General features: G+C 33.9%; 4 protein-coding genes and 1 long non-coding RNA gene across 16 annotated transcripts in view; 2 read left to right on the forward strand and 3 right to left on the reverse strand.

Annotated features, from left to right (window-relative positions):
• Positions 1 to 97: 97 nt before the first annotated feature.
• LOC17898448 (probable sugar phosphate/phosphate translocator At1g48230) lies at positions 98 to 3799 on the forward strand. Of its 2 annotated transcripts, none has more exons than XM_023789410.1 (10): positions 98 to 396; positions 544 to 790; positions 1323 to 1430; positions 1622 to 1653; positions 1753 to 1803; positions 1959 to 2020; positions 2123 to 2384; positions 2603 to 2868; positions 2966 to 3060; positions 3484 to 3799. In XM_023789410.1, exons 2-10 carry the CDS (start codon positions 698 to 700, stop codon positions 3616 to 3618), a joined length of 1104 nt encoding a protein of 367 aa, XP_023645178.1. In that variant the 5' UTR covers positions 98 to 396; positions 544 to 697; the 3' UTR covers positions 3619 to 3799. The 2 variants fall into 2 exon arrangements, with proteins under 2 accessions (XP_023645178.1, XP_006305140.1); XM_006305078.2 differs by having other exon boundaries at positions 551 to 790.
• A 215-nt stretch (positions 3800 to 4014) lies between these two features.
• On the reverse strand, positions 4015 to 6741 carry LOC17897925 (novel plant SNARE 12). Its single transcript, XM_023789412.1, has 10 exons — positions 6391 to 6741; positions 6118 to 6210; positions 5864 to 5957; positions 5525 to 5562; positions 5316 to 5416; positions 4889 to 4968; positions 4762 to 4818; positions 4593 to 4685; positions 4405 to 4479; positions 4015 to 4308 (listed from the first exon to the last, which is right to left on the reverse strand). Exons 1-10 carry the CDS (start codon positions 6465 to 6467, stop codon positions 4219 to 4221), a joined length of 798 nt encoding a protein of 265 aa, XP_023645180.1. The 5' UTR covers positions 6468 to 6741; the 3' UTR covers positions 4015 to 4218.
• Positions 6742 to 7475: 734 nt separating this feature from the next.
• LOC17900076 (CBL-interacting serine/threonine-protein kinase 17) lies at positions 7476 to 10768 on the reverse strand. Its single transcript, XM_006307521.2, has 11 exons — positions 10440 to 10768; positions 10204 to 10266; positions 9466 to 9537; positions 9252 to 9359; positions 9086 to 9166; positions 8825 to 9004; positions 8539 to 8736; positions 8332 to 8436; positions 8123 to 8239; positions 7881 to 8018; positions 7476 to 7728 (listed from the first exon to the last, which is right to left on the reverse strand). Exons 1-11 carry the CDS (start codon positions 10602 to 10604, stop codon positions 7666 to 7668), a joined length of 1290 nt encoding a protein of 429 aa, XP_006307583.1. The 5' UTR covers positions 10605 to 10768; the 3' UTR covers positions 7476 to 7665.
• Positions 10769 to 12816: 2048 nt separating this feature from the next.
• LOC17898633 (G-protein coupled receptor 1) lies at positions 12817 to 15477 on the reverse strand. Its single transcript, XM_006305288.2, has 10 exons — positions 14948 to 15477; positions 14679 to 14710; positions 14418 to 14587; positions 14199 to 14293; positions 13935 to 14036; positions 13783 to 13839; positions 13543 to 13686; positions 13371 to 13441; positions 13093 to 13287; positions 12817 to 12986 (listed from the first exon to the last, which is right to left on the reverse strand). Exons 1-9 carry the CDS (start codon positions 15128 to 15130, stop codon positions 13161 to 13163), a joined length of 981 nt encoding a protein of 326 aa, XP_006305350.1. The 5' UTR covers positions 15131 to 15477; the 3' UTR covers positions 12817 to 12986; positions 13093 to 13160.
• Positions 15478 to 17555: 2078 nt separating this feature from the next.
• Positions 17556 to 19076, forward strand: part of LOC111832621 — a 10989-nt gene continuing 9468 nt past the window's right edge. For 10 of the 11 annotated variants that reach the window (XR_002835508.1, XR_002835507.1, XR_002835510.1 and 7 more), the window contains exons 1-2: positions 17556 to 17572; positions 17777 to 18035. This is a non-coding gene — a long non-coding RNA (uncharacterized LOC111832621). The remainder of the gene's footprint in view (positions 17573 to 17776; positions 18036 to 19076) is intronic. The other variant, XR_002835515.1, reaches the window with a different exon arrangement.

The following is a 19076-nucleotide window of genomic DNA, read 5'->3' on the forward strand; positions in this document are numbered from 1 at the left end:
GCCGTTAGATTTAAGATTTACGTGTTGAGATTTCATCTCCACCGTCGTTTATTAATTTCTTCAATTTCCATTTTTTTTAAAAGTAATCTCTCTCTTTCTTTCTTCAGAGAGATATGCAGAGAGCATTATATGCACAAACACACAGTAGCAGCAAAGCAAAAGCTCTGACTCACACTTCTACGTCTCTCTCTCCCTAAATCTTCATCATTGATTCGCCATCGAAGGCTCTGCCGCATTTATATCATCTTCTTCTCACTCTCACTCTCATCGGAAAACTTCTTTGAAGTTATCGGAATAGTTTTCTTCGTATCTTGATCTCGTTCGTTATGCTAAACTAGATTCACACGTTTGTTTTCTCCCAAAGCCGAGATTCGCATTTCGGCTTCTCGTTTCGAGGTATTGCTTCTCCGGATCTGATTGCGATCTCTCTGATTTCTCGTTACTGATTTTAGGATTTCTTTGAGGGGTTTTTGTGCTGAGTAGCTTTCAATGCCGATTTGGTTTTTGAATCTGAAGTTTCTCTGATTGATTTGTTTTTGGAAGTTTTCAGATTTCGTCTTATGGAATCTCTGAATCTGTTGCGTGTTGTGGGATACTTCCCTGTATTGTGACTATCGAGGAAACTGCATCTACGGTGATTTTTTTTATTTAGGCTTTGCGTTTTTTTTTTAAACTTGAGAAGTGGGAGAGGAGGAAGATGGCTAAGATGATAAACAAGACGCTTGTACTTACCTATATCTACTTACTGATCTACATTCTTCTCTCTTCTGGAGTTATACTGTACAACAAGGTGATTGCAAATACTACTTTACCTTTCTGTAATGTATCTGAATGTTTCTGCAGATCTTTATATAGTTTGTGTATCTGTTGAATTTTGCATGTCATTGGCTTTATGAACTTGAAGTTGAGGTTTGGATTGAATCTTGTGTAAATGAAATGAAGCCATAGAGTACTCTTTCATAGTCTTTGTTACTGGCTATAAGCAACTCTTGTTTCTTGTTTTTCAAGTTCTTGAAGCTGACATTAATTAGTATCTATCGTTACAACTAGGTGACTGCAGTGGCTACTTTAACTTTCTGTGACATACATATCTGGTATTTATGCAGATCTTTATATAGGATGTGTAGCTGTTGGATTTGTTTGCTTGCTATAGGTTGTATCTCTGAGACTAGAATTTAGAATTGAGGTTGAATCTAATGTTGTGTGTATGAAATGAAACCATAAAACCATGGCCGAAGACCTTTTTGCCTGACAGTACTCATTCATAGTCTTTGATATCCTGATTTTATTTTCTATTTCTCGTTTTTGGATTTCTTTTGCAGTGGGTTCTATCTCCAAAATACTTCAATTTTCCACTTCCTATAACATTAACAATGATCCATATGGGATTTTCTGGATTTGTGGCCTTCCTTCTTATTCGGGTTTTCAAGGTATAATAAACTCAGTGTTTACAGTTATACTTTTATTTGATATTATGATACAGACTGTTCTTTTGTTTGGACTTTGGAGTATGCTTCATGTTCATCTTATAAGGGGTTCTCATTTGGCATACCTGACCTTCTTTATGACTTTTTCAAATCCTTATAGTAGTTAAGTAATGAGTATCTTCTTTCTTATGTAGGTTGTCTCTCCTGTTAAAATGACTTTCGAAATGTAAGCCAGCTTAATACAGTTTTGCTTCCATTTTTTGGCATATACTGTATGTTGTTTCTATCATTTTTCTCCTTTTTAACATATTTTCCGTAACTCCAGATATGTGACCTGTGTGGTACCTATAAGTGCATTCTTTGCATCCAGCCTGTGGTAAGCCTTTTTTCCTTATACAGTGGTACATATTAGGTTTATAGATGCTCTCTATCCTAGTAATACTGTAGATTTCAAATTCTGAATTTTTTTGGTGCTTGTCAAACCTGCTGTCTAAATTGTCTCTTGAGTATTCTGTTTACTCCTTTATACAGGTTCGGAAATACTGCATATTTGCACATTTCAGTTGCCTTCATCCAGATGCTCAAAGCACTAAGTACGTGAATACACAACTTCCTTATTGGCTCAAACCCTATATTAGTATATGAATCGTTGATCATGTTGTGAAGCTTTTTAACACGTGAATATGGAATGACAGTGCCGGTAGCAACATTCCTAATGGCTGTTGTCTGTGGCACGGACAAAGCAAGGTGTGATGTGTTCATGAACATGGTGCTGGTCAGTGTTGGAGTTGTCGTATCTTCCTATGGCGAAATTAATTTCAATGTAATCGGCACAGTCTACCAGGTCATGGGAATCTTTGCTGAAGCATTGAGACTGGTGCTAACTCAAGTTCTTCTTCAAAAGAAGGGATTGACACTAAATCCAGTCACCAGCTTATACTATATAGCTCCATGCAGGTACGCAGTCGAGAAACCTAACACAGCTCAAAACTTTCTTATTTGAAAATCAGCTAAAGATGAAAACTTCGGACTTAATGTGACCTCTTGTTCTTGTTTGTCGTATGTTGTACCAAGTTGCATGTTTGTCAACATCATGTATTATCTTCTCTTGCTAGATGCAAGAAATCTATTCTACTGCGCATTAAACTTACAGCTCTTTCCCTGATTTTGTACAGCTTTGTTTTCTTGTCCTTGCCTTGGTATGTATTGGAGAAACCAAATATCGATGTCACGCAGATCCAATTCAACTTCTGGATCTTTTTCTCAAACGCTCTCTGCGCACTTGCCTTAAACTTCTCCATATTCTTAGTAATCGGAAGAACAGGCGCTGTAACCATCAGGGTTGCTGGGGTTCTGAAAGATTGGATTCTCATAGCCCTCTCCACTGTCATATTTCCTGAGTCCACAATCACTGGGCTGAACATTACTGGATATGCAATAGGTTTGTTTCTTTCCATCCCAATATTTATTTGAATAAAGCTCTAAATGTAGTGCTTTGGTTAACTATATCTCCTTCTTGTCATATGTGTTTGGCACAGCGCTCTGTGGTGTTGTAATGTACAATTACATAAAAATCAAGGATGTAAAAGCAATTCCACCAAGCACGGACAGCCTCCCTGATCGAATCACAAAGGTACAGTCCATACATTGTTAATTGAATTTTACATATTCCATTCACTAGCTATGAAAAGTAGAAAGGGATGTTCAATCCAGGTCCAGTTTGGGTTGTCTGTTTACGAATTATCGTCACCAAAGTAAAACCTAATCCTATGTGGTTCAGTTTCAATGGTTTCGGACCGAGTTAGGTTTTCAATGAAAATTTATCAAGTCCGTTTTAGAGAAATTAAATATTAGCTATGCCTGTTTCCGGTTTTTGGATATACAAGTTTTAACCATATTAGGGTTTGGTTCTGTTTCTTTGGATCAATTTTGATTTTGGATTCAGACTCGACATTCCATTTTAAGTTAGTAAAAACCCGCCATTAGAATTAAGAGATAGCTAGAGCATCACCTACATGTATGTATTCATATGGATTTGGTCCAAATAATCGTGCAGGACTGGAAGGAGAAGAATTCGTCAGATGGGGGGAGCCCCAGAGGATTGGAACTTAACGATGAAGAAGCCCCTCTGATCACATCGCGTTTGTCGCATATCGGGCGGACGCAGCTTGGAACCCACACCGCTGTCTAAAAATGACCCTATATTGTTTCACTCATCAGGTGAAAGACATTATCTCCTTTGGAACCCAAACATTTTTACGAATAGAATTTACCTCGGATTACTTAACAATGTTTAGTCTTAAAAAAGGAAACGCAAATGGCAAAATTATTTGTAGGGTCTCTCAGAGTTATAAATGTGTTCACTAGATGCATCAGCTCCAGACCAGCCTTGGTCGGTCTTTATGATCCAAACAGTTCTGAGTCAGTGTGGCCCTGGATCTGATCTCTTTACTTTTTATATTAGCTGGAATGCTATAAATTTTCTTAAACTAGTATAACAAATTGGTGGAAGATGAAAATGTTGAAAAGAAATTGGAGAGAACAAACAAGAGTTACAAGAATGTTGGACATTATGGAGTTCATAGTGTTGGTTGGAGAATAAGAATGGATCTTATAGAAATTTACTGAACTTGCTATATATAATACAACATGGTCATAAGTAAAAAAAGAATGATATATAATACAAAACTCTAATTAAAGCTCAGATTCAAACGAGAAGAACAACCCGCTTTCATGAAAGGACACAAACGCAACAGAAAGTGTAATATGGACCAAATCTTCCTTCTCGGCCCTATTCTCTGAAGTACAAGAGCTTTCTCGATTGCGCTGGAGGAGCTAGTCCAGGGATGTCTCTGATGTCTTTGTTGTTTGGGTTCACGATCTGCGTTTTTATTTAACCAGAGTTTTAACTTGCGTACGAAATCATAACTTCATTTGGGCCGTAATGAGAAAAATGGGAGAGTCCAATGGTGATTACCTTCACAACGATTATGGCTATAACACCACATACAATCAGAAACAGGAACGCCATTATGCATTTATCGGTAGCTACCTGAGACAGGAAAGAATTGGGGTTAAATGGGAACAGTGAAATTAATTAGCCCCAATTGATCTTTTGAGGTGTATGAGAATAGAATACGAAGTCCTATGAGAGTGTATACAAACCTGTCTTCCTATCTCTTTCACCAGCTGCGAAGCTTTCTTGATAGAGAACTGAATTGTATCTAGGTCGTTCACAACGCGGCCCATTTGATCTGTCTGAAATTTTTTAGGTCAGTTTATTTGGGATTGTACGCCACATAATAATATCAGGAAGGGGTGGTGAATGCTTTACCTGTCCCTTTAAAGTGGATGCAGTTTGAGTGCCAACTTCGAGTGTCTGATGCACAACCTGGAAAGAAGCACCGGATGTTACCAGAGTATCAAAGCCTGAGTGGTATACACTTCTTACTGTAACTTACCTGTTTAGAGCGTTCAATAGCCTGGTCGGTCTCGTCCATCCTTTTCATTCCAGCATCAACAAGCTCTTGGTTTGACATTGCTATATAAACGATAAGATCAGAGTCATAACCTACTGTTCCACAGGTGGTTCTTCAAGGACACTTATTTTTGGAACACACTTCAATCTAGATATCATGTAGGCCAAAAAATAACAGGAATCCAATCTCATACTACCAGTTACAGTCATATATTATTACCCTCAACTAGAAATTTACTGAAACACATCAAGTGATGCCAGACCATAAGCCCATAGTGCACGATTAACTATCCTACATACTATAATACATGTAGCTACAAGCAGTTTCAGCTTCCAAATGTCAATATTTGATATTTTACTGGTTGTAGAAGAAAAGAAACTGAATAGATGATCTATTTACACGGACTCACATGAAGCCATTTGGATGTTTTCTTCAGCTGTAGGTTCACCACTGACTCCAGCTCCCGTATCAAAAAGTTCAATTTTCTTGTTGCCGAGTGTATTCAAGTACCTGTACCCACACAACAAATGATAAGTATATTAGCACATACTGATTGGTATATGAGAAAATCATATATAGGTACAGACAATGCAGCTCCTTGAAAGAGGACATACTTACGTTTTTCTTAGTGCAACATAAGAGTTGAGTTCCTTAATCTGTCAATAAATCAATGGAAATATCATCAAGCAGATTTTGAAAGTACATAAAAACCAGATGCTAGCGAGAAATTTAGGTAGTAGAGAGATCTAGAGATTCACACAAAAACCCTCAGAATATACCAATGACTCAAAAGAAAGTACTAATGAAGCGGGAAAGTTGAACCCGTAAAAGGAGCTACGTTTATATTCCAATAATCACTTCATAAATATCACACTAACTAACACGAATCTCGAAAGGATCAAGGCCTCCATAGGTTTCATCAACAAACATATTATATGTAACAAGAAGTAAACTCACCATAGATTGTTTCTCATCATTCAATTGCTTATTCACTTCAGGAGAATTCCGAGCCTCACCATCTTTAAGTTCACGATCAAACTCCTTAACCAACCTAACATAAAGCACATTGACATTAGATAACTATGGAATAAACCTTGATCACAAAGAATACTCCTTTCTACTCATGATAACGCATCTCATTCATCTCAAAATATCCTCCTAGGCGAAACATAATCACCAAAGTGAGCATCCAAGACTTGAAAAAGAAATACCTTTTACACTCTCGCATCTTGTCAGCAAGTTCTTCAAGTTGCTTGCTTTGTCTATTAGAATCCTTAATCTTATCCAACCTTTGAAACCCATTCCTGCAAAAAAGATATTGAACTCTCTCGTTTAGAGAAAAATCTTCACCAAAAACACTTACTAATATTAATATATCCTACTCTTGTTTCCTCATCTGTGAAACTCAATTACAATGTAGCTCCCTAAAAACTAGTAAACTAAATCGAAGAGATTAGTAGTATGGAAGGAGAAAGGAGGAATACGCGAGTGCTCGGAAATGGTCACGGATTTCTCCGTGAATCTGCTCTAAATGAGGGCTCATCGGAAGGTCAGACGCCATATCTGCCGGAAAATTTCAGATTCCGGCGATTCCAAAATTATCAAAAAAAAACGGAACTTTTCCGTTCTTTCAACTCGACGAACCCTAAGGAACAAAACCCAGAAACCCTTCCCGTATAAAAATCAAAGCTTTACCACATCCAAAAAAACAAAAAAAGAACCCTAATTTGTAGAAACGAAAGGTAAAACTAAAATAGGAAAAAGATCGGAGAACAATTACGCGGCAGAGCTCTCGTCTCACCGGAAAAAAAAAAGAAAGAATAACGAAAAAGAGAATTTTTGTGTCAGTGTTATAAGATTTTTTGCTTTATTTGAAAAAACAAAATTATTATTATTATTATTATTATTCACTAGTATTAAATTGAAATAAAAAATAAATAAATAAAACAGGATTTGACAGCGAAGCTCCACCATCACCATGTCTCTCTTTAATAGAGCCGTTTGATTGAAAAATAATGTTGTCCACTTTGTTTTACTTACACAATCTGTCACATGAACATGAGAGGATTTATCTTACACAATCTCTAACAAATATAGAATGTTGTCGTCGTTAATATAAATCTCCATAGTTGAATCTTTTGGTACATTCAAACATAAAAACTATATATTTTGTTATGTTATATCAGGTTGTTTTTGTAAGTTGTAAAACGTATAATGTTATATCACTTAATAAAAGTTCAAATGACCAAAAAAAAGTATATAAATATATATACAATCAGTCAATCACGAAACGATATTTAAAATATAATGTTTTGTTAAAGAAAGGCTCAAAAACAAAATCTTGTATATTATATACCCATACAAGATAACTAAATCAAATTCATTAGAAAAAATTTGGTCTTAAACATATTTTGTTTTTTTTGTGGGTTCAAAAATATATATATTTTATATGATAAGTTGGATGATTATTCTTCTATGTGGAGGAAATAAAAACTAAAGTATAGTTTTTTTTTTTACGTGTATAAATGAGTTATGAAATAATTCAATATATTTTTTTGGACCACAAAACAAATTAAAGGTCCTAAATTATCGAATTTGAGTTTCCAAGAAAATAAACATTTTCAAGAATGTATAATATAAGAGTCTTTTGAGCTTTGGCTGCATACAACAAAAAAATCGAGTTGATATTTACATATAAATCCAGTGATCTTGAACATATATAGCACCCCATTCAAATTTTCGAATAGGCATGATATTTGCTACGTTAAAAGCTCCTCTACATGTGATGATGATCCCACTTCATTCAATAATCTCTCGTACAACTGCATGCATACAGCAATCGAATGCTTCAAGTTATTTTCTTGGGTCAAGATTGAATAATTATAGACACAGATACTAACTTATAATGTTACAAGACTACATATATATATATATATATATATATATATATATAAAGACTACATATATATAGTACCTGTTTATATAGAGATGAATCACCATATGATTTTCTAAGTTCAACCAAATTCAGAGACGAGCTTATCTCGAAAACCTCAGCCGTTACTGATAAACCGCATTGCCCTTTTCGAGTGCTTTCTTCTTTGATTGCTTTGATCTGAAGCAACATTATTAGTTCCCCAAGGACTTAACTTATACTTACAATTCCTCAAGTAGTAGAAAAGAGCAAGAAGAGATCAAAAGAGTCAAAAGAGATCTTACCCTTGCTTGTTTCTTCTGTAAACAAAAACCCATCTCCCTAAAGATCGTTTCTATTTTCTTTAACAAATCTGTGGCTAAGCTATTTGATGTGAATCTTGTCTGTCTTTCTGATGCTTTCTGATTCGTAAACAAAGCAACGAACGTTTAGTCAAAGCAAAGGACAATCTTGAAACAATGTAAACAAGGACAAGAATTGTATATATGGTTACCTCTTTCTCAAAGAAACCTGAGAGATCGAGAAATGGAGACATTCCGATCAACTGAAACGCGTTGATGATGGTTGGAGAATCAGGACTATTCTCTTCTTCAGATCCCTTCATCATCACAAGAAAAATAACAAGAATTGAGTAAAGCCAATGCACTACTTGATCCAAATTTCATAGGAATCAACATGATGAAATGAACCAGATTCTTACATCTTCTTGGATTGATGAGTATGCCTCATCGTCATCATCGTAGTTTGAAGGAGTACTATAGTCTTGTTTGAACCACTCATTGGCCTTGATACCTGCGAGTGTCACCCTCGTGACTGGATTTGGATCAAGCATTCTCTTAATCATGGTTTTAGCACCCGGTGTTATCCATCTTGGTATTGGGGGATCTCCTTTGAATATCTGAAAACAAGATTATAGCTTCGAGTGTGTTTCTTTCAAACATAAACTAAACATAGAAAAGAAGCAAATAAAGAAAAATAAACAGTACCTTCCGACAAAGAGCTGCAAGGTTTGTATCATCAAAAGGGAGACAACCAGTAAGAATAACATACAAGATTACTCCACACGACCATATATCTGATGCTGCACCATCATACCCTTTGTTAGCTAGAACCTCAGGCGCGACGTAGTTAGGACTACCACAAGTAGTATGTAGCAACCCATCTTCCTAACATGCCAAAACCGGAAAAAAAAAGTTGGAACATGCTTTGTTGATGTATTTAGGTTTAGGGTATTATTTGGTAAGTACCCTAAAATGTTGAGGTAGAGCACTAAGGCCAAAATCAGTGATCTTAATGTGTCCCTTTGCATCAAGAAGAACATTCTCTAGCTGCAAAACGGGAAACTTAGTATTAGAACATTTTGGCCAATACAATAAACAAAGTTTCATGGCTAACTTGTAAACATATATAGACCTTGAGATCCCTATGGAAAACTCCCTTGTTATGACAATAGCTGATTCCATCAATCAACTGCTGAAACACTTTTCTTCCTTTTATTTCCGGAAGCCTTCCTTTGGAAATCTAAGACAACATATCATAGCATATTATTTAAGACTATAAATTTAATTTGGTATATAGTAACTAACAAAACTGTCACCGGAGCTAGCTAGCTAATAGGAAGGCTTACAATTCTATCAAATAAGTCTCCTCCGGTGACTAATTCTAGAACCATGTAAATCTTGGTTTTGCTAGCCAAGACCTGCAAAATAGAAGTCTCCGTTGAATCAACAACCAAAACCTTATCGGTTGCTTGGAAGAAAAGTAATCGTAAATACCCATGAAGAAAGATATAATAAAATATTATAAAATGGGTTCACGTTATTGAAAAAGATTGTAATAAATAACTCTTTTGTGAGGTAATGCATGAAAAAGATTGGAATTTAATACAAAGATGAGGCAATTTGTGGAGATGACAGCATTTGCATTGTCATTACCCCAAAATGGTCAATTTTTGGGACCTAAGCTCATAATTGAATTGGTCATCCTCATAACATCTTTTGTCTACCAATTATTTGGAATGTCATGAAGAAAAAATCAAGTTATTTGTATACGTTAAGTAGAGCTAATAAGCAACCTGAAAAGGCAATTGCGTGGTCACGGATTAAACGAAAATTAAAAAATATTAATTAACAAAAATGACGGTTAACTTTTTTAATATACTTCTATACGCAAGCTACCAAAAAAAAGTTTTAGAGGTTTATTAATGTTTTTAGTCTTCATCAAAAACGTTGTAATTTGTTTACTCAAATGATAAACCCCAAAATCTGTTTTACTCAAACTTAAATAATAAATAAATAAAAACTTTGGATAGAATTCGCATTTTCCTTAAAAACAGTAAATGATGCAACAAGTTTAATTTAATTACCTCATGTAACCTCACAATGTTTGGATGCTTTAAAACTTTGAGTGTTCGTATCTCTCTTTTGATCTGAGAAATCAAGAAATGGATTAAGAGTTAAAACACGAATCTTCCACCATTATAATCAAAACTCATGAGAAATCAAGAAATGGTTTAAGAGTTAAACACGAATCTTCCACCATTATAATCAAACTCGAGAGAAATCAAGATCGAGGTATATGTATATGTAATAGAGAAGAGACCTGAAAGGAGACGTTAAGACGAGTGATACGAGACTTGTCGATGATCTTGACGGCGAATGATTGGCCAGAAACAGTGTCCGTTGCGTATTTGACCTTTGCAGAGTTGCCTTCTCCGAGTGTCCTCCCAAGCTCGTATTTACCAACACGCATTCCCTTTGTTACCATCTATATCGATAGAGATGATAACAAAGAAGAAGACTAAGCTATTTATATGAGTCTCTCTATGGCTATGTATGTTTTATATAAAAATATACAAAGATTGTGAGATTTGAGGAGAAAGAAGAAGAGAAAAAAGTGGCGGCTTAATTTTGGAGACAAGAACACGCAACTATATCTCTTTTGCTTCCTCCTTCTCCCATCTTCTCAATTTTATTATTCTTTGTTGGTTTGATTTTTTTTTTTTTTTTTCTTTTTTAGATAACGAAATTTCCATTAATAACATCGAAATATAAAGAAACTTCGACTACAGTTTCTAGAAACAGGTAAAACTATTTATGTAAAGATATATATTATTTATTTTTCTAAAAGTTGTATATATCAAAATAGTTTTTTTTTCTTTCTTTTCATCATGATTGTTTTTCTTCTCTCTTAAAAGTTAGATTTTCTCTTTTGATATATTAGTCTACTGATATTACACCACAATTTGTTTCACGTTAGTTTCCGACAGGTAACATGTACTAGTAGTAGAGTTATATAAGAATGAGATATTAGATCATGTTCCATGCTATAGCATGGGGTTGAATTTTCATTTTATTTAGAGTTTGTATATATTATATTTTAAAATAATTTTTTGATATGTTTTATTAGTTTATATATCGTGATGTTCTTTATAGGTATAATTATTTTTAGCGTATGTTATAAGGATTATAACACATTTGATCATGTATTACATTATAGTTAACTCGTCATGTAATGTGTTAAGGATTTAGAGATTTTCATGAACACATTACATATCATGAAACAAAATAATATATACTTGACAACATTCGCTAAATCCTTTTAAAAAAAGACAAATATAATTTATTATATATCTTATCACCTAAACTATATAATTTTTTCATTTTCTTAATGATTTTGTAGATTTGTCATTTTCGGCTACTTAGATATATTGATTTGTTCTTATAAAATACACACTTAATATCCAACACTAAACCAATAAAAAGTAGAACCATATAAACCAAAAATAATGTGTAAAAATTTATTTTTATATATTTTTAAAGTACTAAAATATTGAAATCAAATTGGCGAAATTAACAAATGCCATTAGAAATGAATATTTTCCTTATTAATTAAAGAAGTTTTAGAATACTAGGTTAACAAGAAAATATTGAAAGTGATTATTTCATATGAACAAAATAATTTAAAATCAACAATTATGAAAGTCAGTGTAATTATGAAAGTCAGTTAAATTCATTTTGCTCGAATAACACATGAGTCATGTGTCATGACATTAGATTGAATGAGAAGCAAAACAACAATGTAGTTTAATGAGTAAAAGTAGACTTTTAGTGTTGAGTTTTATTCCCAATTATACAAAAAAAAAAAAAAAAAAAATTTGCTAGTCATCATCGAACCTAGAAGAAGACATTGCCTATTTGCCTTGTTGTAGTTGCAGTGCAACTTTTGTCGTTTACACTAGTAAGACTGTAGACCCAAAGAAGAAGTTAGAATCGAGACAAAACCAATTGGGCCGCAAGTATCCATATATCAGCCCATTACTAAATTAGGGTTTTTTTTTAAAATATAATTTTCTCTGACCTATCTAATCGACGCCGCTTTAGTCTTTCTCATCTTCACCTTCTTTTACTTAAAAACCTTCTTATCTCTCTTCTATCCTCATTGAAGATTCCATCTGTGGAAGCTATGATCAATCATCCCTCTCTATTTGCTTGACCTTGGTGTTTAAACCCAGTTATTGCGTCGATCAATGCATTGAAAGTGACTACATCGGGGCTCTGTGATTATACTTTTGCTCTCTCGCAAGGAGAAAAAAACAAATTAATCAGCCCCGGTTTAGTCACCTTCACTGCATTAATCAATGCATCTTGTAAACCAAGAGGGGATAGGTTTATTCGACGATCTTATAGTTTTGGGTTTCGCTGGATTGTTTCTAGTTTTTTCCTTTATAAGAAGGACATGCAATTGCAGATATGATTACTTATAATTGCGCATGATTTGTTTGTTTACTATTTGAGATTACAACAATCAATGATGTTATGTATTTGGGTGATGTTGTTTTGTCATTGGTCTGTGAAGATGTCATTCTACCCACTTCCTCCATTAAAGATGAGTTTTGTGAAAATTCGTATTCAAGATGATGAATCTGAGTGGTCCTTGAACTTTTTTTTGGGTCTTGTTGTGAATTTAGACTGCTCTGTTGTGGATATTGAAATTCGAAATCGGTCACAACAAGATCTTTGTAATTAAGATCAAAAGATCTCACAATAATTTTTTTCATACAAAAAAAATATAGATTTGTCAAGTTCGTGGTCCCAAAGAATGATTCATATACATTGACGACCTGTTGTGCATCCTCCTTCACCATATCTAAGAGACAGAACCACAATGACCAAATTGGTACACTCATTAACGTAGGTACACTCATTAACGTAAAAGGAAATAAAACACAAAGCAAACAACCAAAGAAACTTACCCATCTCCATCCATATGCTATTATCATCAGCCGCTTTCTGGTTATTGTGGTCCATGAAATGTTAAGTGTCATTGCTGGTCCTCTGTCTTGAGTGAGACCATTTCGCTTCGCTGCTGTTGTTGCTGATGTAGAATCAGATGACTCTTTGGTCTGAAATTGCTTGGAAGCCATCGGTATAACCGTTCCGGCAGAAATCTAGCAGACCAAATGAGTCAGGAAAATCAAGCTTCAATGATTCTTGGGAATATAGAAAACCAAGGAGCATGGTGGTGACTTACAGTTCTAGTCTTTCATGGATTGCTCGACGCACTGAGCTGTTTAAACCATATGCTATTGAGTTGAACAAACCCTGAAAATACATATTCAGAACACGGACTTGGATGAGGAAAGGTGATTGATAAATAATTTTATAAATTGCTTATAACTTGCATAGTTTGAGGGTTTTGCTACCATTAGTGCAGCTGTCCCAACGTCAAGAACCGAGAGCCAGAAGATCTTATGGCCTGGCTCGATGAAATCATGAATACGGTTAATAGTGCCAAATGCCCATGATCCTATTAAAATGAGAGGATAGTATCCCCATCGGTTCAACACCTGTGAATTTCAGGAAACAAGCAGCAAGGTTTAAACGATGACACAAAGTCATTCACAAGATACATAACTGGTATAGGCAATACAGAAAAGACAGACCTTTAACTCTGCTCTGTTATCAAATTGATCAACTCGGTCTGACATTCCAACTGCCATCTGAAAATAATACCACCATATCAGTACACTAACAAGTGTATCAATGATGTTATGTGACTACATTCAGAAGACAATGTTGATAGAAGGCTACATACACGTCTAGCGTTTCTTAGCATCCGTATCACTTGAAAGTATGTAAACCCATTGTAGAGAATAGCACCCCAAAGAGGAGCATAAAATGTTAAGAAATGAACAGCCTGCAAGTCAGGAGATGAGATAAGTTCCAGTATGAAGGTGTGACATAGTTGCACAAATCGAAGTTATAATGTCTTTGACAGGAAACAAGTAACCAATCGCATGATATAGCTCAGGAATTTGAAATATTTATGCTCAAATGACAAATATGCATTCTCTAATACCTTTCCCTTGAGTCCAGTTTGCGTCCAGCACCACGGCCCCAAATGCGAATGGTTATTACCAAAAGAACGTATGACAGTCACTACCAAGGAAGTTCCTAAAAAAAGTAGACCAAATCAGACACTTACGTTACTAAATTACCAATGCAGAAATAGACATCAAATCCTTAAGAAAAGAATAGATGTACAAACATTGATATAATAGAGTATATTTTTGCATACCCCAAACATACAAGTGAAACATAGCTTCCAAATCCTCTACATCAGTTTTATGCTTGACCACAGTACGATGAAGAGTGAAAGCAATAGTAGTTGTCCACAAGAACGAAGCAACGCAGAAGAAATGAGTAGTGTAGCCTTGTGCATAACAAATGAACCCTTTTGAAGGATCCCTACATGATCAAGAGGTAACAATCATCTTATCAAAACAAAACTCAAGAAGAGAGTCACCACAAAATTGAAATAAGATAGAGATAAGCATACCCAACGATTAGGAAGAAACTGCAGAGCATATCCTGAAACAATCAAAAGCATCGTTGATAATCAGCAATAGAGCTCGAAATTCTCACTACTGATCCCAGAACGTAATTTTCACATCGAACTTAGCCATGTAACAGTTCACAGTGCGAAGAATCGAAGAAGAAGGAAGCATAATAGTACATAATCCTAGATCTAGCATGATATGATCTGACTGGAACTTGTACGAATTAGCTTCTGGTACTAAATCGAAAGACTAGAACGAGAAAAATTACAGAGAGAGCAAGGTAGAAGACGAGCTTGAAAGAGAACTTTCGAAGTTCTTTGAAGAGGCAATAGCAGAGAACGATGAAGGTTGAGCCAACGAAAGAGAGACTCGAAGCGCCGGTGTTTATCGCCGTAATAATGCTGCGATCTCCGGCAGTTAAGCCTCCGCCGGCTGTGAGAACCGCCGACATTGTTATATTGAGATTCCTAAACCGATCTGAGAGATTTGATTTGACGTTTTCCGAGTTTCGTGTTCGTCGTTTCCGTCGCGTGGTATCTTCCCCGACGGACTAGCGTGGTGGACTCACCCTTTCCTTCGGGTCGGTTCGGACGGGTCGAATTGGACGGGTCGAGCTATATCTATCGAACCGGATTCTCGCCTCCTCAATACTCTTCTTTATACTTTAGGCCCAGCCCATAGATTTTGTTAAGCTTTTCTTTTTCTTTCAGATTTTATTGATGTAAACATTACACACACAAAAAACAAAAAAACATTACACACAACAACCGAGCAAAACCAGACAGCAAACTACAGAGATTCAGAGACTAATGAAAGTTCAACATGTCCAACATTGCATCACTTAGAGAAGAAAGATTCAACAACATTGTATCATTTTAGTTTCCTCAATTTACACATATCTCAAGACACATGTCAACACCCAAAGATACGTGTAGCTTGAGGAGAGTCCAAAGCCGTGCAGACGTGAAGGAAAAAGAAGCTGCCGCTTATGGCATCCAGTTTTGTAAAAAGATTAAGGGCATACTTTTGATAATGTTATATAGTTTATTTCTATTAAATTTATATAAACAGAATATGATGGGCTTATAATTTATAACTTACAGCAATAAACATAGGTTGTATAAGATATTAATTAATTAAAAAGAACTAAATACATATGACACATACCCACATACCTAATTTAATTAGGGTTAAAGATTGTTTTTGCTAGCTTTATCTTTCCTCGTCCAGTTTTTTCGTTTTTTTTAATTCTAACGTAGGTAACACAGTGAAATTTGTTTTCTTTCAACGTTTTCTCATTAAAATTTAATTAATTCTGATTTATTTTTTTTCTCACCAAAAGGAAAACATATGTTTAAGAACTAAAGATGTTCAACATTAAGTATTTTTGTTTATTTATTTTTTATTTTTTTGTCGACAAGTATTTTTGTTTATTTTTGTTTCTTTATTTACTTTTGTTATATGATGATTATGGTTAATTTCAGAAGACTTTTTTTATATAAACTGAGGCTTTTTTTTTGTTTGCTTATGGTGTTCATAAGTCTTTGCACGGCTCTGGACGAGACTAAAGTTTTCTGTTATCGTCCTTCGCCGTTGAAACCATCGATTAAGCTGGAAACAAAACTAAAGTCGAGTGAAGATCAAATATACATATATAGGTCTTGAATGTTTAGTAGATTTTGGAAGAGATTTTGGTTTTTTTTTTTTTCAAATACTCATTTTCAAACAATTAAGATTTTTAATTTTTGGATTCTCTAAAATGTAGTAAAACTATTTTTTGTAATCTTCCATTCATGATTTTAGATTTTTAAATTTCCTAAAATTTAGGAAACCTAGATTTTAGTTGTTGTACGTTATTTTCTCAAAAACCAAAAACCATATTTTTGGGATTTTTAATACAAAAAACTAATAGAAAAATCTAAAACTAAAATCTATAATTCAAAAAATAAAAACTAAATCCAAAAACTGAATTAAATAACAGCATCCATTCATGGCCATAATGTTTGAACATTTTCTAGTATTTCGAAACTTTAAAAGTTTCAATATTGATAATCTTTTAAATTTAATATTAAAATATTTTGAAATTTTGAAATGTTTTAATTTTCTCAAATAATGAACCAAATAAAACTTTTAATTTTAGACACTTGAGAACAAGCTTCCTGTTTATTCGTAGTTATAAATTCTTTGAAATAATTGATTAAAATAAATATACGTCCGTTTAAATTTTTTTAACTGCAACATATATGAAAACATTGTATTTTTATTATATAAATAAATTTAAACAAATAGATACATTTAAAGATGAAATGAGAGAAAGAAATTAGAAATTGGAAACTAATATAACCAAAACTAGTGACCGACCCGCACATACGTGCGGGGTTTTTCTTAAAAACCAAATTAATTGTGTAATTTTATATTTGTAGTAGATTATGTGAATATATTGATATAATTTTGCTCAGTTATATAAATAACTAATTTTATTAAAATTAATAAGTTTATTTTAACAATCAAATAATTTGGTACATATTTATGCAATTGATTCTATATTGGATTAAACCCATCTTTGGTCGATTATTAATTGAAACTGGGTTTGTATTCCTTTTATGCTCAGAAACTATATTTGTTTGGCCAAGGCCGAGTTAAGATGTCGCAGCCCATTTGAATTAATTGAATCTGCTACGTAATAGTGGATTTTTTTATCAAAAAAAAAAGAAAATGAATAACGAAAAGACAGCCGTCCAAAAAAACAAAAAACAAAAAGAGAAAAATAAATGTTGTCTTCTATCTCCAAATTCGGATCTGCTATCGATTTGTTTGAGGTGAATGAAATCTAGCTTTTGCTTAACAACAATTCCTGCTTGGATGGCAATCGAAAAACTTTCTTTATCATAAGGTAATTAACAACGAAATTGGTAGTTAAATCTGTACTCCTTTACAGATTGAAAACTATTTCTGATTTCAGTTCTAGAGTAGCTTCATCTTTGATTTTTGGATTCTAATTTCCTTTCGGTTATTGTCTTAATTCAATATGATATTTGTCAGCATCGTATAGTTACAATATGTCTTTAATTGTTGTCTATATCTTTGTTCTGAACAGATGGGACTTATAAAGTTTACGCACAACGACTTCGATTTCGTCGATATAGAAGACAGTGAAATTCTAATCATGATATATTTTAGATAAGTACATATAATCAATTGAAGTTTCTTATTGAATAAAACATTAGATTTTATAGTTTATATCTGAATCTGACATTATTCTTTAACGCAGATATAACTTGAAGATTAATCATTTCAAAACTCTCTGCTTTGAACTACGTCGGCTACGCTTAATAAAAAAAACCTCCATACTATCGGTTAGTATATGATTTCATTCTTAATCTCATACGTTCTACTAATCTTCAATTATGCCTAGTTTTGAGTAAGATTTCGTTGCACTTGTTGACATAGAATGGTAAATGTTATAATGGATAGATTGTTTATCGTGTGTCTTTTGGTGAGCTAAGTTTATTTGTTTTGTAAATCATGTTATCACTGTATATTTAGATAAAGAACATCTTCCCCTGTGGTAAAAAATTGAATTTAACAATTTAGAGAATTTAAACTTAATAAACCAAGTCTAATCTGTATCTTGTTAATAGATAATAGTTTGACAAACTAAAACAGGTTTATGAAAATGATCTTCTTCATAGTTTATGACAATTCATATTCTTCAAGTAGTATGGAAAAATGTTTGTGTTATAACTTATTGCCAATGCAACAAACTATAACCAAACATGAAAAAACCATACTACTTTATTGGATAAAAATCTTAAAACTAATATAAAAACGAAAACAAAGTTTCACTGCAAATCACTTTTAAGTAGCAGTAGCCTGATCCTTCTCGCCATCTTTTTTTTCTCCTTCCACGTCTCCAACATCGCCGAACTTCTCACCATCCTTTACTGCTCCATTTATTCCACTGGTGATTCCCTGTAAACTTGTAGTGCATTTGAAGCAAACTTTGTTTAAGTAGCTTTGACTTAAGTGCTGTTACTAATTCATACCCATATGTTTAAATCAAAAAAAATTCCACAAGTAAGAATTATAGTCGTTACCTGTCTTCATGATTGTAATAGAGAAGTGCTTGGCCTATAAATTCTGGAAAACTTCTTTAAAAACAACATTCATTGTTTCTTTCTGAGGTTTACCTTCTTTATCAACAATCAATACCTTCAGCCCTTTTTTAGAAGTCACCCTTGAAACAGCTACATAGAGTTGACCATGTGAGAAACATGGTCTTGGCAAATACAACCCAACGTAGTCCAAAGATTGTCCTTGACTTTTGTTAATAGTCATTGCAAAAGCAACAACTATAGGTAGTTGTCTGCGACGCATCTTGAACGGTAGTTTCGTGT

Source organism: Capsella rubella, unplaced genomic scaffold, assembly GCF_000375325.1.
Source record: "Capsella rubella cultivar Monte Gargano unplaced genomic scaffold, Caprub1_0 scaffold_1, whole genome shotgun sequence".
Taxonomy (NCBI): Eukaryota; Viridiplantae; Streptophyta; class Magnoliopsida; order Brassicales; family Brassicaceae; genus Capsella; species Capsella rubella.